The following is a 17,938-nucleotide window of genomic DNA, read 5'->3' as shown; positions in this document are numbered from 1 at the left end:
GTAGTTCCCTTTGTACGTGACGTCAAAAGTCATAACATGCTAGTATACTGTTATGACTTTGCTTTAACAGGTCATCATAACAGGCCAGTAGGAACACTGGCTGCAGGATAAAATGACATATCGCGATATATAACGATACGGCTTGCCTCAATCTAATTAAAATTAGCTACTATTAACCAGTAGATCTAATTTTAATCAGATTGTGGATTGCTTGCATCACGATGCGTATCATAATGTATTATTTACAGCATCTTCAACCGATTTTAAGGAAGGCGTGTAACAAAATCTAAAAATCCATGATGTACAAGTTTAAGTGTATTATGTGAAACATGAAATATGTGGATCACTTCAGTGAACTAAAGCTTATTGAATAACACCAAGTCGAATCTAAGAGATTGGGGCTTCTGACTGACAATGGACATGAAATACAGTAATTACACAGTGTATTGTTACAGGTAGGATGTATCGTAATTTGTATTACTTGACCTCTAAATCATAATATATCGGTGCACCGATAATACTGTGCAAACCTAAGATCAATGATAGTTCTGTTGCTATGGCGAAAAAGAAAATACCTTAGTTCTTCCTTTTACTTGAAATTCGCCTTTAGATCCGTAGATTTAGTTGCAACTTTGCTAGTACTCTCACAGCCAGCTAAATGCAGCTTGAACCTTGTACAAATATCTGACGCAACTTGATAAAGCATGGACAGGAATGTACCTGGTTGTATTCCAAAAACAGTTCTTGCAGTCCATCATATTAGAGGTCTGTCCAATAATATAAGGCTAACAAAAGTACATAGGTATCATTGGATAGCAACACTACCCAGGTTGAACCGCAGTTAACTACATTGAAGGCATGAGGACTTAGTCTTACATCTGTTTCTTCAATATCTATGTCAAGATGTAATACCATGGAATTGATATTGTTCAATATGGCCATACATGATTCTACATTAAACTCCCTGAAAAAGACAGTTCCACTAATGACTATATCTGTGTTGGAGGTTTTTCGTAATGAAATTCCGGCATAACTTCAATTGTTTGACCATTGTGTTTGATGATGCACAGAAAGTGTCAAATCATTCACATGAATGGGTGCACAGCCGGTGAAAGGTCCATTGTGCATGAATTAGAAAGGAATTTAAATGGCAGACTATTTGTCACCTGTCTAATGGGAAAATGAGGACAGATTCATCATTTCTGATGTGACGAGATTCCTCATACAAATACAGCTGATATCATTTAAGACATTTGTGAATATTTGAATGATGAGACGAAATTACCTGTTCTGGGCATCATCCAACAAGTTGCTCCAGAATTTTATCGTGGACAACCGTATCGCCAATAAAGATATAGTGATTAGGGGAACTAGTATTTCCAATGTAGAACCATGTATGTCCTTATTGAACAACAATCCCATGCCATTACCACATGTTGACATCAAGGATGCCGATGTAATATTTTAAGTATAAAGAATAAATCTTATTATTTATTCCTCGTGCCTTCCATGTAGTTATTTCCGGTTCAGCCAGGGTAGTGTAGCTATCCTCAGGGAACATTTTGTTTTTAAAAAATCTTGATTAGTGATATTTCTAGTCAATTGAAAATTGATTAGCAACTACTTCTTTATGTTTTAAAATTTAGTAGCGATCTCTGAAAATTGTGACGCGATACCGAATAAAATGTTCCCTGTATCCAATGATATGGATGTGCTTGTGTTAACCTTACAGTATTGGGCAAACTTCTAATATGGTGAACTGAACGAACTTTGTGTGTGAGCTCGTGTTAGGAGTACATCCAGTTCATCCTCTAGGAACTGAACTAAAGTCGGGTGAGATTTCTGCATGGTCCTCACGAAAGTATATAATTTAACTGGCTATGATAGTAATAGCATGCTTTCAACTTAAGCTGCAGGGCCCCGTTCCACGAAGCGATCTTAGGGCTAAGATCACCTTAAGTGCATAACTACCTTATGCACTTAGGTGGTCTTAGGGCTAAGATCGCTTTGTCAAACAAGGCCCAGGTCTTTAGGTGAATCCTGAAAATTAATGTACTTGAATGACTTTAGGAAAGATCTCGATACATGATAGTATTGATCTGGAGTGTTCAAATGTGAACCATCTTGCAATTTTTTTTTTTATAAACTAAGGTGCTTCCTTTTCCAACATAACACGAAAACTATCATTGATCTACCTCCAACATGCCGCGCAACAAAGGATAATATTAAAAGTTTTCCAAGGAATCTACGTAACAAAATAATGTCCGTATAAAACGAAGAACACGAAAGGTTGTCCGGATTGTGGTTGCCTGGTAGCAAATAAGGGGTGGAAGGAGCCAGTGGACCTCAAAGGAGCTGAATATGCAGCTGACAAATTTATCATTAAATAATGTGATGGTTTTGATAACAATATATGACATTGTGTCATTCTGATGAAGACAGTGTTGTACCAGTGACCATGATGACCTTTAATTTGACCTCTATTGATCTAATCTAAAACGTCTTTATTTTATCTTATAGGGGATACTACAAGCTTCGTTTTGGTGTGTAAAAAGCTATTATATATTGATATCTCGCTATGTTATGTCAAATTTAATTTCTGCAACCCCCAATTTTTTGTCACTTTTTCACTATGTTGATTTTGTATATAAGGTCAAATTTCTTCATTATTGCCAGAAATCAGAATGTCCATGCTGATTTTTATGATGGCCCAGGTGGTTCCCTCACCAAATATGGAGGGACATTTGGGGGTCCCTCATGCATGCAAAACGTCCCCTATTCAAGAGTATATGTAGTACAATACAGCGCTACGTAACGTAACGCAATTCAACACAAATACAATACAACACAATATAATACAAAACAACACAACACAACACAAATACAATACAACACAACACAACAGAAAACAAATACGGTACAATTGTCAGTGTAACCTTTGTATGTAAACCTTAGTTAAGAGGAAATTTTCCCAGTAAAGAACTAATAAACGTAAAATAAATGCCGATCTACAACATTTTTCACGAATTTCACGAAACCTCATGCATTCGGACTTTTTCTATCGCACTGACTCACTGTCTCAACATAGTCTTCTTTTAATTCCGCTGATCATAATGATGATAATGACGACGTTGATGATGGTGATGATGATGGTGATGGTGATGGTAATGGTGATGGAGAAAATTATAACGGCAATGGTGATGATAGTAACGATAATGTTGATAACGGCAATAGTGATGATAATTTTGTACTTATGGAGGTTCAGGGCATCCTTTCAGGGCTGTCTGTACAGGACCAGGACATACACACACAGAGAGATAGACAACCAACGATAGACAACCAGCGATAGAGAAAGAAGAGAAGAGACAGACAGAGAGAGAGAGAGAGAGAGAGAGAGAGAGAGAGAGAGAGAGAGAGAGAGAGAGAGAGAGAGAGAGAGACACACACAGACAGAAACAGAGAGAGACAGACAGAGACACAGAGAGGGACACAGAGGGAGACAAATAGAGACATAGAGAGATGCACATACAGAGAGAGAGAGAGAGAGAGAGAGAGAGAGAGAGAGAGACAGAGAGACAGACAGACAGACAGACAGAGACATACAGACAGAGCGAGACAGAGAGGGAGACAGAGAGAGGCTGTTGATAACTGAGCTATATAGTCCGGGTTGATTCTGGTACTGGACTATCCGCCAAGTATCTTCCATCCTTAACCCAGATCACATACAGCCACTGCACGATCACGCATGCTTCAATGTCTATCAGCTTATGACCCATTTAATCATTTCAGCTTCCACGTGTAAGATGGAATACCCGTATGATTGGATTCCTTCACAGTATTTTCTACATTGGATACCTCATTACCCATATACCCGGTGGTTACCTAGCAACTAAACTTCCAAGTTATAGGTAAGTATTGTAAGAGTTAAGTCTGTGGTAGATTCAGGGCTGGCTCCAAAATTTGACACAATGGGACACATTTCATGGGACCTGTCAGTATAGTAATGTGGAGGTAAACAGTTACAAGCTTTCAGTAATGACTTGACTGATTGCACAGTGTAAAATAACTATGGGAAGGGTCATTGTCGTGGTTAAGCCATCAGACATAAGGCTGGTAGGTACTGGGTTCGCAGCCCGGTACTGGCTCACACCCAAAGTGAGTTTTAACGACTCAAAGGGTAAGACCACTACACCCTCTTCTCTCTCACTAACCAGTAACAACTAACAACTAACTCACTGTCCTGGACAGACAGCCCAGATAGCTGAGGTGTGTGTCTTGGACAGCGTGCTTGAACCTTAATTGGATATAAGCACGAAAATAATTTGAAATGAAAAGGATTCAAACAATAATATATAGGCCTAGTTTTCAACTTTTCAACTTTGACTGACGGTACACATTTAGTTTGAGAGGTTCAACAGAACTTTCCATTTGACGTTAACGATTCGGCTTGGTGTCTGCTCAAAATCTGTTTAAAGAGAATGTTTTTTGACATTAAATCGTTACCGACATGATGGACGGTTCTGTGTAAATCGAGTTTATCTATGCGCAGTTCAAGGTTGAAGCATTAAGTATTTGAACCACCGACGATAAGTCGGCCTATAGAGTTTTCTCTAGCTCACTTCTAAAGATGACATGTGGGTAACGAGAAGGGGAAATATTCTCTCTACTTCTCTCATCATAGGCGTACGGGCACCTATTTTTGAAAGGGACAGGCTGGTTTTGCCCGAATTAAAGGGAAATGCCCGAATCTGGATAACAACGTTTTTTTAGCATCAGGCATCACTGCCAAACAACTATATAGGGTTGCATGCGAATCACAACGCATTTGTATACGAGTTACAACTAATTTTGCGGGTAGAATGATGAAAATGCATGGTACAAAGGCCTCAGTTTAGCATCTTGTGCCCGAATATTTCAATTGTTTTTGCCCGAATTTGAGGATTTTCTCCAGCAATACCCAAAAGTCTCGTACGCTTATGCCCCTCGTGCTTAGTTCACTACAGTACTGTTATTTCAGATTATATGGTGGAAGTATCTTGCTGTCTAGCGCGCTGAATCTTCTCCTTCCTACGGCCATCAAAGACGTGAGCTACACCTTCACATGTATTGTCAGATTTCTTCAGGGTCTCAGCGAGGTATATGTATAATGATGTCGTAATCACTCAGGAAATATCCATAATTACTGAAGATGCTAAGGGGTGAAATAGTACATATTTCCTGAAACCATTCTGACGGGCGATATGCTTTTTAATACTTTGGTAAAAGAAAAAGAAGTTTGTGGTAATCCGTGGGGCATTCTGAAAAGTGTAACAGCTAATAATAACAATAGTTTTTTCAAACAAATTAAAACTCCTTAACCAATTATTCCGTCAATCCGCTCGCGTTGTTTTCTCTATAAACAATTTGTTTCAATCTTATCGTCTTCCATAATTTTACTATCAGGGCCCGTGCCTATAAAACTTTTAAGAGTCCAGACTCAATCTCTAATGACGTCACACGCATGCACTTTGTCGTTGTCTCAGACTCTATTAGTCTTGAGTCTAGACTCTAAACGTTTTATAAGCACCAGACTTGATCACAAGATGGCGGCTTACGGTTTGACTTAAAGTTGGAACTGTTTGGACTTATATTAAAGCTGCAATATCAACTATATTTGTTATTAATTATTTTATGATTATGATTATGATTATGATTATGATTATTATTATTATTATTATTATTATTATTATTATTATGAAGATGATGTTGTTATTTAGGGTTTACTGTATCTCGCTTATTTAGATGATGGTGGTGATGATGATGATGATGATGATGATGATAATGATGATGACGATGTTGTGTTATTCATGGTTTAATATATCTTGTTTATTTAGATGATGATGGTGGTGGTGGTGGTGATGATGATGATGATGATGATGATATTGTGTTATTCCGGATTTATTGTATGTTGTTTATGAATATGATGATTGTGGTGGTGATGATGATGATGGTGGTGGTGGTGGTGATGATGATGATGATGATGATGATGATGATGATGATGATGATGGTGATGATATTGTGTTATTCAGGATTTATTGTATCTCGTTTATGAAGATGATAATGATGATGATGATGATGATGTTAATGATGTTGCACTGTGTTATTCAGGGTTTACTGTACCCTGCGTGTTATGGTATTTTACGTCACTGGTCGACACCACAGGAACGAGGCCGGACAGGCTCCACAGTTCTCACAGGTAATGTTCTATCTTAACAATCGACTTTATTTTGGTATCTGTTTCTCGATTGTATGGTATGCGGACTATTGTCTTTTCTAAATAATGTTTTATTATCTGTACAGATTTGTCTATTTTAATTACTTCTTTTTCATCATTACATCTAGTTTATTTTCTTTATCAACAGAAGATTTTCACATTTAATAGTTTTTATTTGTAAATGTTTATCCAGTCTCTGTATCGTGTTTAATCAATGTGCTCTGTTATTTTCAATGTAACTGCTTTTTTATAGATCTGTAAAAGTTTTTTTTTTTATGTGTACAAGTTTGTCTATTCTAAGAGTATTTATTTTCTATAAAGGTTTTTACTAATCTAATTATTGCTTTTTTCATCTGTAAAACGTTGTTTAAGTTGACTGCTTTTTTTTTCATTTGACAACGTAATTGCTATTTTATCTGATAAGTGTTGACTACTTTTTTTGTCTATACACGTTTTCCAATCTAGATGTCTTATTCATGCATACATATTTAGACTAGTTGAATCGCTTTGCTTTGAGTGCTAGTTTGTCTACTTTAAACCTTTTCTGATCTAACTGCTTTGTCATCTCTTTAAGTATTTCTATTTAAATTGTTTTTTTGTTGATAAATTTTGTCCAGTGTAGTTTTATCTGCATAACATCCGACGCCATATAACCGTAAATGAATTGTGTTGAGTGCGTCGTTAAATAAAACATTTCCTTCCTTCCTTCCATCTGCATAACATCAGCCTAATTGAATTGTTTTGGTATATTTATAAGTCTTGTCCACTCTAATTACACGTACTTTGTTATTTGTTTACGTTTGTCCCGAATTACTTTGTTGTCTTTAAAAAATTTGTTTGTCTCAATTTTACCTATAAACGTCTGTTATCTAGTCGCATTCTTGTTTCTACAACATGACAGTTGTTTAATTTGTACTTTTTAATTTACAAATTTCGTCTAAACTAATAATTATCGTCGTATTATCTGTATACCATTTGTCTAATATATTTTGTTTGTTTAATATACAAATATGTCGGGGTTTGTATTGTAATTCAGTCATTTTGTTATATATGTTTTGTTAATCAGCCCTTCCTTATTTGTTAAATGTGTGTTATTCAGGTGTCTTTTTTGTAAAAAGAGTTGCTATTACATTCTGACCATTCAAACATTTCTAATCTAAAAAATAATACTAATAATACAAAGTGTAAACTGGCGTTCCTTTCTATGCAAATTTGTTATCTAATGGCTTCGTCTGCTAAAGTATTATTTTAATCGCCTTTTTCTGCACACTCATTGTCATCTCATTATTTTCTGTACAATTTGTTTTCTTATGTGTACCATCTGTTAACTTAATTACCAGGTGCCTATTTCGGGGCTGTTCTGGGATTTCCGGCAGCAGGTTTAATCACGCATTTCATTGGCTGGCAGTACATCTTCTACTTGAATGGTAAGCATTTGAAAAACTGGGAATAATAATTAGGTCTGTCTTGTAAACAGTTTCGTTTTTTGGTAAACACATATTTTTCTTAAAAATACTATTTCAGAAATAAATATTACGCATTTCATTGGCTGGCAGTATATCTTCTACTTGAATGGTAAGCATTTAAAAAACTGGGAATAATAATTAGGGCTGTCTTGTAAACAGTTTCGTTTTTGGTAAACAAATATTTTTCATAAAGATACTATTTCAGAAAAAAACTATGACATAAAACGTTGTCTGATGCAATACAATAGTTTGACCTTGTACATGTCTTTTCATCTTTGTGGTGAAAGTCCTGTACATTTCAACTAGGGATTTGATGGCTGTAGGCCGTGCTTATGACGAGTGCCACAGGTGGGGCAGGATATGTTCATCTTTCGCTAACACCTTATATCATCACTGTTTTTACAGTGATGCACGAGTGCGTGCCATCTCAGCTGTATATATTCCACTGAGCTCTATCCTGTGCAAGTTTGGGTTTTCTCGACTAGTTTTGGGAGTGGCATTCCTCCTACGGATGATGCAAGAGGGTTAAAAATGCATATTACGTATCTCTCAGGGGAATGGCGGTCCTCCTAAGGACGAGCACTTGGTAATGAATCATGGAAGCAATCACAACTTTACCCAACATCTTTTCGACTCTATGCGGAGATACGATTTTGATATCGTAATACCCATAGCTGCACATCATGTTTGACCTTTAATCTGTAATAAAATGTAATTAAAATGAACAACAAAAATGTAAAACTTCTTTAAAGTTCTTTAGCAACTAGACACTTTATTTACGCTTTACCTTATGAGTTTGACACCAAATAGCCAATATATTGTCGTTAGACATTCATTCATTCATTTTACTGTTCAGGAGCGTCGGAAACAATTAAACGTTGGTACTACCATGAAAGCAATGTATATGATAAGAAATATACTATGCGAGCGCCATAGGAAGAGAGAAAAAAACGTTCAGGGTCCGAAAGTTGGTACGGCCGCCGTACCGCTTCCAACGCCCCTGCAGTTAGCTCCAGTAGTGACCAACTGGCAAGTGTCAAAATAACTATATGTTAGACATGAAAATTGCCACAACTTAACGTGTTGAAAGTGTCGTTAATCCGATATTTACTAAATGTAGAACTTGTTTTCTAGGCGGTATAGGAATCGTGTGGGTGTTGCTGTGGTTGTGTTTTGCCAGTGAGAAGCCGTCGCATCACAAACTGATCAGCGATAACGAACTGGGCCACCTGCAGAAGTCACAGGGCGACGGAGTACTCGACTATGAGGTAACAAATAATAATAATGAAGTTTGTTTTGTTTAAGCACCACGACTAGTATATCAAAGGCCGTGGTATGTGTTATCCTGTCTGTGGGATGGTGCATATAAAATATCCTTGCTAATGGTACATTGTAGCGGGTTTCCTTTATAAGACTATATCAAAATTACCAAATGTTTGACACCCAATAGCCGAAGATTAATAAATCACCCAGATAGCACACCATGGTTGGCCCAACGTTGGCCCAACATAAACCGTACCGTTGGCCCAACGTAGACTGCCGACGTTGGCACATGGTCATTTTTTCCGTTAGGTCAACGCTGACTCACTGTTGCCAATTCCAGGTTGCACCAACGGTGTACCAACGTTGTGCCAACATTTTCATGCCACGTTATATAGTTGGCCCAACGTTGTGCCAACATTGAACCAATGTAATTAAGAATAACAAAAGTACAGTTGTAACATTTATTATCGAACTACATATCAATCTTGTTCATCATCTTTTTTCGGATTCCGACTACATGTACATGGCTGCTGACCTCGCACGTTGCCTCTCTTCCTCAAGTGCTGCCATGACAAATGCAGAAGATAAGGATATCACACTAAAAGGATTTCAACAGTTTAGTCTTAAATATGCACCTGAAAATATGCACCTAATAAAATTATATAAACTGGAAATAGTCAAATATGTTGGCAAAAACTCACTCCTTTTCTTATCATGCGTCCTTTTGCGGCCCCCACTTTGGTCCGATACATATCTTAACCAATTTCTATGATGCAGTTCCGCTTCGGCCTCTTTTATGTTGCAGTTTTTGACAGCATCTTCAGAAAATAAAAAATGACAAATATTAAATACATGTTTTCAAGTTTTTAGATGTACAATTATATCACAAGTTAACCCACTTATAGCTTGAAGAAATTGGAAGTAGAACATTATTGAATTAACGGTTTTTAACTTAAATTAGCAAAATTAATCATTGTAAACTTAATATATACTAAAAATATTCTAATAAACAATAGATATTTCATGTCTGTGTACATTTTATTATAGGATATTAAACGAGTGTCCATTTCTTGTCAAGTTTATGTTAAGAGTGAAATGATTTTTATTTGCCTTAGCGAGTGACAATTAAAAATTATTTCAAGTCTAATATCCTATTTATTATCCAAATAATTATGTTTTAAATTGAGAAATCATTGTATAAGAATGCAGACGGTGATCATTTGTGACGTCAAGTGGAATGTAACACTCCCAGTGGGACGTAACACTTTGATAGGTACTAAAATATTTTGAACCATAATATTAGGGGTAATAATACCTTTTATCACCTTTCTGAGAATTAATTTCCTGATGCCGTTTATTCCCCTCCTGCCAACCCAGTTGCACTGACAGGCAGAGAGCTGGGTGAATATGTACTCCATCATTCTCTCAATTACATCCTTTGCTGTTATGCGTCCAAAGAAGTCAAATAGGCAACCTATATGTAATACGTAATACATACAGCAGCATTAAATATTAAAATATGTTGCAAGTGGATGTTATATTACTTGGTCCAGCTCTAAACCAATCATTAGTTCATACATATTAAAATTACACATTACAGATTTATGTTATATGTTATATGGATTTAGAATATGTTTTTTGAAAGATTTTTTGTGAAGAAATAATTTTTTTGTTTTGTTTAATGTCATGTTCTATGCACGCTCATAATTACCGGTCTAGTTGCCCGTTACATTAATAGTTCTCATCTATTACTCTCTGCCAGTCATTATCTTACACATTACTAATAAACCGGCCTCGGTGGCGTCGTTGTTAGGCCATTGGTCTACAGGCTGGTAGGTACTGGGTTCGGATCCCAGTCGAGGCATGGAATTTTTAATCCAGATACCGACTCCAAACCCTGAGTGAGTGCTCCGCAAGGCTCAATGGGTAGGTGTAAACCACTTGCACCGACCAGTGATCCATAACTGGTTCAACAAAGGCCATGGTTTGTGCTATCCTGCCTGTGGGAAGCGCAAATAAAAGATCCCTTGCTGCTAATCGGAAAGAGTAGCCCATGTAGTGGCGACAGCGGGTTTCCTCTCAAAATCTGTGTGGTCCTTAACCATATGTCTGACGCCATATAACCGTAAATAAAATGTGTTGAGTGCGTCGTTAAATAAAACATTTCTTTCTTTCATTACTAATAAAATTTCAAGCAGACTGCCTGAAATGTTCAATATCACTTTGTAGATGCCAATACTGTTAATATAAATATCATATAGTTTTTAATTATAAATTTTATTATCCCCAGATCAATGACAATGTCATGGATGGGGAGCCCTGAATCACTGCCTTACAATATGCTTTTAATGTCATCAAATATATTAAATTAAACAAATATATAACAGAATCATAGCATTCATATGGAGATGTTTAGCTTTTTGAAAAATAAAATAAGAAAGGAAAACAGTGAGAGAGAAGCTTTGGCTACACGGGAATACAAAGCATTTAAAGAACACGATTTTGTATTTTACTGGGGAGCAAATCTCACACCAACTATATACGGCCCTGAATGATTATCCGTACAACACAAAAACAATTTTATGAATTCATGACTCTAGTGTTAAAATCAATATATACGTATTCAATGCATTACCGTCCTTATATACTGTAAACAGCTGTTTGATATCGAGTTCACCGTGCAAAATCGGTTTGTTTCAGTCGCGTTTACAGCTGAACTGTATGGAAAGTATTAGTTCTCTCGCGAATGACGGCTGTTGTGTATACCATATGTTACCTCTCATAGGCTATACATTAATTTTATTTTCAACTGGGTGGGTGGGTGGGGGGGGGGGGCAATAGCAAGACGCAGCCGCAAACAAACGTAAGACGCAGCCACAAACAAACGCCAAACGCAGCCGCAAACGAACGTAAGACGCAGCCACAAACAAACGTAAGACGCAGCCGCAAATAAACGCAAGACGCAGCCACAAATAAACGCCTGACGCAGCCGTAAACAAACTCCAAACTTAGCCGCAAACAAACACAAGACGCAGCCACAAACAAATACCAAACGCAGCCGCAAACAAACGTAAGACACAGCCGCAAACAAACGCAATACGCAGCCACAAACAAACGCCAAACGCAGCCACAAACATAAGACGCAGCCGCAAACAAACGGAAGACGCAGTCGCAAACAAAGGCAAGACGCAGCCACAAACAAACGCCAAACGCAGCCGCAAACAAACGCAAGACGCAGCCACAAACAAAGGCAAGACGCAACCGCAAACAAACGCACGCACGTGCCACATTCAGTACGAGTATAAATAATGCTTTATTGGTCCTTTTTTTCTCCAAATGACTTTATAAAATTCAGCGGTCAATAACTAGACTGAGTACTAAAGAGAGCAAGACGGACATTTAAACAGTTACAATGCTATCATCACGTGATTTTCGCTAGCCAAAGAATTTTGTAATGCAGCATTTGTACGGAATGGTACCTTGGCTTGTGAAGGTGGATCATTTTAACTATCCAAAAGTCCGCCTTGCTTTCTTACGGTCAGAATACATGGGCTGGTCAGTAACTAACAATTCCTGTGATGGGTGATATGTTTCAGGGCGGCTACCTTCCCTGGCGAAAGATCCTGATATCACCTCCAGTGATCGTCCTCTGTGTGTGTCACTTTGCCAGAAACTGGGTCTTCATCCTCATGTTGACCAACGAACCGTTCTACCTCAGTTTATTTGGATTTAGCATTGCAGAAGTAAGCTTCTTTTATCATCATCATCATCATCATCATCATCATGACCATCATCATCATGGTCATCATCATCAACGTCATCACCATTCAGGGCTAGGTATGCTTCATTTTGTCTACACGAAATTTTTACAGTATTCTGCCAAAAACAACAACAAAACAACCAAGAAAACAACCAAGAAACCTCCCTGTCTGCCTAACATCTGAAATAAAACCCCTGAAATTCCGCGAAAGTTATAAAATGTAAGGTTGTTTTGTTTAACGATACCACTTGAATACATTAATTTTTTTAATCATTGGCCATTGGATGTCAAACATTTGGTAATTTTGACGTATACTATTAGAGAGGAAACCCGCTACATTGTCCATTAGTAACAAGAGATCTTTTATATGCATCATACATTGGGGAGATGGTAGAAACCACCCACCTACCAAAACACTGTCCACTCCACCCACCCGATCCTCCATCTCGTACGCCAAAATCGATTACTATTCTGTATTTACATCCGTTATCATCCATTACATTCAACCAATTAGACAGTTTGGTCTTTGGCAACCTTTAATCTGTAAATTATACCAAAATGTGGTATTTACATAATTTATGGTTTGTAAATTCACGAATTTCATTATACATGTATATAAATCCGAAACATTTAAATATTGAGAAGATTGATAAATCTAAAATTGTAAATAATAGGATTTAATTTAATCGCATAATCATACACTTTTACATGTATGTATCTGACAAGCCTCAACAGTTGAAGTTAGAATACATATTCAAGGTTCAATATGCAAATGAGAGCTGGGCGGGCTGTTGCAGTTGAACAACAGAATAAAACAAAATCTATAATGTTACATTCTGTGACACGAACACGTTTCTCGGAGAGCCACGCTTTGATGATGATAACTAGTTTAACGTGCCCATATACCACTAGGGTTTCGAACACGCCCATCCCGAGTCCGACCTCCGATAATGCCACGCTTTGACCTAAATCATTGATAGCCAGGGTGTTAAGATTAAGGCAGTGGTCTGCAAACTTCCATCGAGTCATCATTCTTCATTTGTGTTTTAAACCTGGTTCCCATAATATATGTAATATGCAGCAGATCGCCGCAGAGAGAGGACACTTTTTAATGGAAACAGTCGCGACAGTCTGTGACCGATCACGGAAATTGAAACTCCGGATGTAGTTTACGTTTTTATGGGAACATTTGTGTCAGCGGCGGAGGTTATGAAAACTAGGTTTTAACCATCAGATAGGGCCTACATAAAATATAGTATCGTATTCTATTGTTCCGTATATTAAAGGCATACTGTCACAGATTTAAGGACCTTATTTCTCTAAAAATGGATAATAAATGAAAATTACATTAATGTTTGGAAACCAAATCTAGCTATTGCATCATCTTAATTGAACCATGAAGGAGAAAATTTCAAATCAACCATCTTGGCAATATTAGTATTTTAATTATAGACCATTGCCAAAATTCAAGTACTTTTACAAAATATCATTAATACGTGGAGTATGGTGGTTACGTAGATGGTTGAATAAAGATACATTTAGGGACAAATTAAAATAAATAAAAATTCTTTTAATACTTTGTTAGGCCATTTAATAAGAAGTAAGTGGCCTGTGACAATATACCTTTAATGTGTCCCTTCGTGATAGCAATATTTACAAATACAGTGAAACCCTTCAAAATATTTTTTCTCAACGTTTCTGTTTTCAGAATGGGATCTACTCGTCTATACCACACATAGCTAAAGTGATAGCGGCTATCGTAAGTGGTTGTATCGCGGACTGGCTGCTTCTCAGCAAAACACTGGACACAACCAACGTCAGGAAGCTTCTCACGGGACTCGGTAAGGTCTTACAACATAGTTCGTTGTTTATGAAATTAGTGTTTGCATGTAGGTATATTTTGTGTGTGTGTGTGTGTGTGTGTCTCTCTCTCTCTCTCTCTCTTTTTCTCTCTCTCTCTCTCACTCTCTCCAGGTACATCTGTGCCTATTAGTCGCTCTGTCTCTCTCTCTGTGTGTGTGTGTGTGTGTGTGTGTCTGCCTGTCTGTCTGTCTCTCTTTCCAGGTGTATGCATAACTGTGTATGTCTCTCTCTCTCTCTCTCTCTCTCTCTCTCTCTCTCTCTCTCTCAAGTGTTGATATAACCATATGTTAGACACCACCTAATCGTAGTTGTTGTTAAACTTAAGCAAATATCTCTGTCCTTTCTTCTTCTTATGTTTTCAGCATTTGGTGTTGAAGCGACTGGTTTCTTTGCGCTGAGTTTCCTCGACAGCAAGCTCCCAGTCCTGATTGTGTTAACGATAGCTGTGGGTGCCAGTGGATTCGCCGTGTCCGGTAAAGCCATCTTCTTGTGCAAATATAATCAATATATTAGACGATTTATTTACTGAGCAACATTAACAACGATGACATAATAATAAAACAAACAAAAATAAAAACATCAATCATGAAACCCTTCACCCCACCCACGAAAAAAGTTCAATAAAAATCCGTGAACTAAATTAATATTCTGAAAAATTACGAATATAGGATTATTCATTCATAAATACAAGTTATATATTTGTGGACAATTAAATATTAATTAAAAACTCACAGAATGTTTTATAGCACAAAGGCACCTGAATTTATGAACAAATGTTTGATTTACTAGGGTGAAAAACCTTAAATGAAATTACTTTTATGGTTTATTTTACAAGATTATCCTTCTCTGTTACTCATTTTGCAAATAACATTTTCTACAAATGACCAATCAAAAAAGGGAATGGGTCATTGCGTATTTTGATTCTCTGTCAACACCGTAACGGCTATAATTAATATATTGATGTATTAAATGAATACGATTCATTCAGAGATCATCATAAATGGATGCTACGAAGATAACTTGGCAATTCAACATAGCTAATCAACAATAATGAGATGAATATTTGTGTTTATGTTAAATTTTGTCAACACCGTAGCGGTCAACACCCTACATTATTACATTACGATTTTGATCAAGTGTCTAAATGACCACATGTTCAACATGACATAGGTTTAAAATGTACTGAGTTGTCGTTCCTTTGCACTCCTATTGTTTTGGCCATTTAATTGTGTGAACATGCAATAATTGCGTCCAACATTCTATTTTCGTAGCAACTGGAAGCTTTCTCGTTGTTCCTTGTTAAAAGAAATTAAATATATTCATGCTGTTTGCTCTTTGAAGGACTACTAAAAATATGAATCTATAAATGTTAATCACGTATAAAATATTTCGATTTTTTATTAAAAGAAAACAAAGTATATCAACACCGTTACATGGCAGCTATTGCTATCAGACCCTATTCCAGAAGAAAAAAAAGTTTATAAAAATAATAAAATCCTAAGTAAAGATCTCTGCTTGAATTTGAAAGACATTCACAGGCTGACCCCAGAGATAAGACATGAGCATAAAACATCATATTTAAAATAAAAAACAACATTATTTTTACAAAGGTACTACTATGCAAAGTGACAACTTCTGGGAGAATGGCCGATACATGTTGTGTATTTGTGGACCCGTCTACCCACGTGTTTAGTTAGTTACCACATATTTCCAGGTTGGCAGATCAACCATTACGATTTGTCCACCAGACACGCCAGTTTTCTCGTTGGTCTGTCGTCAACAGTGGGGAATATCGCCTCCGTCGCTGCACCGCTGGTCGCTGGACATCTCACTCAGAATCAGGTAGTTAACAATGTAGTTCATTGAACCACAGTATTATTGGGTCTTTTTTATATATAGTATTATCATGTTTAATGAATTTTAAGATTTTCAAAATACAGTACCGTATAAAAAAATTATACCAATAACCACTGTCAGAAAGATATAATTAACGTTTTCGTTACAAGTTTCGTGTTAGTGTTTATTTTCATGTTGTTAATATCTACAGGCTAAAGAAAGTATATGGTGTGACACTTTTACAGTTCGAGGGGCGGGATGTAGCCCAGTGGTACAGCGCTCGCTCGATGCGCGGTCGGTGTGGGATCGATGCCCGTCGGTGGGCCCATTGGGCTATTTCTCGTTCCAGCCAGTGCATCACGACTGGTATATCAAAGGCCGTGGTATGTACTACCCTGTCTGTGGGATGGTGCATATAAAAGATCTTTTGCTGCTAATCGAAAAGCGTAGCCCATGAAGTGGCGACAGCGGGTTTCCTCTCTCAATATCTGTGTGGTCCTTAACCATATGTCTGACGCCATATAACCGTAAATAAAATGTGTTGAGTGCGTCGTTACATAAAAGTTCTTTCCTTTTACAGTTCAGTTTTTACTTACAATGTCCCTGTATGACATTATGATTAACGTTTAGTTGTTTTTGTATCTTTCGCATAAAATAAATTATTGTATATACCTGTTTAACCAATTTACAACTTTATTAGTTTAATAATGAATTGAGATGCATTCTTTTATATATCACTGACACCTAATTGCCAATGTGTTTATTTCTACTGACGGTGTTGTTATAACTAAATTTAACATTTTATTTCATGATAAATATTTTAATAAATAACCTTTCAGCAATCTCGAAATGAGGTAACACTTTTAGAAACTCAGTGGCGGATCCAGATGAACACCCAGGGCATACACTTTAATCAACTTTAATAAATAATGTCCATATACAATTATTTTCTTTTACGTTCGTGTACAATTACTTTTATGAGCGTACATTTCTATATGTAATTAGAAGATATCGTTGGTGGGATTAACCATATAATTATGTCTGACGCCATATAACCGTAAATAAAATGTGTTGAGTGCGTCGTTAAATAAAATATTCCCTTCATTCCTTCATCTCTACATTCAAAACGATCGTGGATCTGCCATCGAATTATTTTATTTAATAATATTTGCCTTATTTTAAAAAGGTCTGTGGATTTTAATAATTAATTTTTTAAAAACATTACTACTATTTGATTGCGATTTGCCAGTTAATTTCTAGATTACATACTACTTACGTTGTAACTGGTTGATGTGTTGCCAATAGTTACACTTGATTTCATCTTTGTTCCTTATTCCCATCACTTCACCTTAGGTTTGACACCCAATACCCGATGCATTTTTGGTGCTGGGGTGTCGTTAAACATTCATTCATTCATTTGTACCTTATTCCCTATTTGGGTTATATCCCATCTTCTTCGCAATAGCTGTGTCTATTACTTTATCTATAACCCAAGAT

The 17,938-nt window shown here is 36.7% G+C and overlaps 1 protein-coding gene across 5 annotated transcripts in view; it reads left to right on the top strand.

Moving 5' to 3' along the window:
• The window catches only part of LOC121381023 (vesicular glutamate transporter 2-like), a 33,014-nt gene that overhangs the window by 10,403 nt on the left and 4,673 nt on the right, over window positions 1-17,938 (top strand). For 4 of the 5 annotated variants that reach the window (XM_041510102.1, XM_041510101.1, XM_041510100.1 and 1 more), the window contains 9 exons: window positions 3,790-3,908; window positions 5,018-5,135; window positions 6,148-6,235; window positions 7,594-7,680; window positions 8,854-8,987; window positions 12,579-12,725; window positions 14,451-14,583; window positions 14,968-15,078; window positions 16,320-16,447. In XM_041510102.1, the coding sequence (XP_041366036.1) occupies window positions 3,790-3,908; window positions 5,018-5,135; window positions 6,148-6,235; window positions 7,594-7,680; window positions 8,854-8,987; window positions 12,579-12,725; window positions 14,451-14,583; window positions 14,968-15,078; window positions 16,320-16,447 (1,065 nt within the window). The remainder of the gene's footprint in view (window positions 1-3,789; window positions 3,909-5,017; window positions 5,136-6,147; window positions 6,236-7,593; window positions 7,681-8,853; window positions 8,988-12,578; window positions 12,726-14,450; window positions 14,584-14,967; window positions 15,079-16,319; window positions 16,448-17,938) is intronic. The other variant, XM_041510104.1, reaches the window with a different exon arrangement.

This window comes from Gigantopelta aegis, chromosome 9 (assembly GCF_016097555.1).
Source record: "Gigantopelta aegis isolate Gae_Host chromosome 9, Gae_host_genome, whole genome shotgun sequence".
Taxonomy (NCBI): Eukaryota; Metazoa; Mollusca; class Gastropoda; order Neomphalida; family Peltospiridae; genus Gigantopelta; species Gigantopelta aegis.
This window is presented reverse-complemented; position numbering and strand designations above follow the sequence as displayed.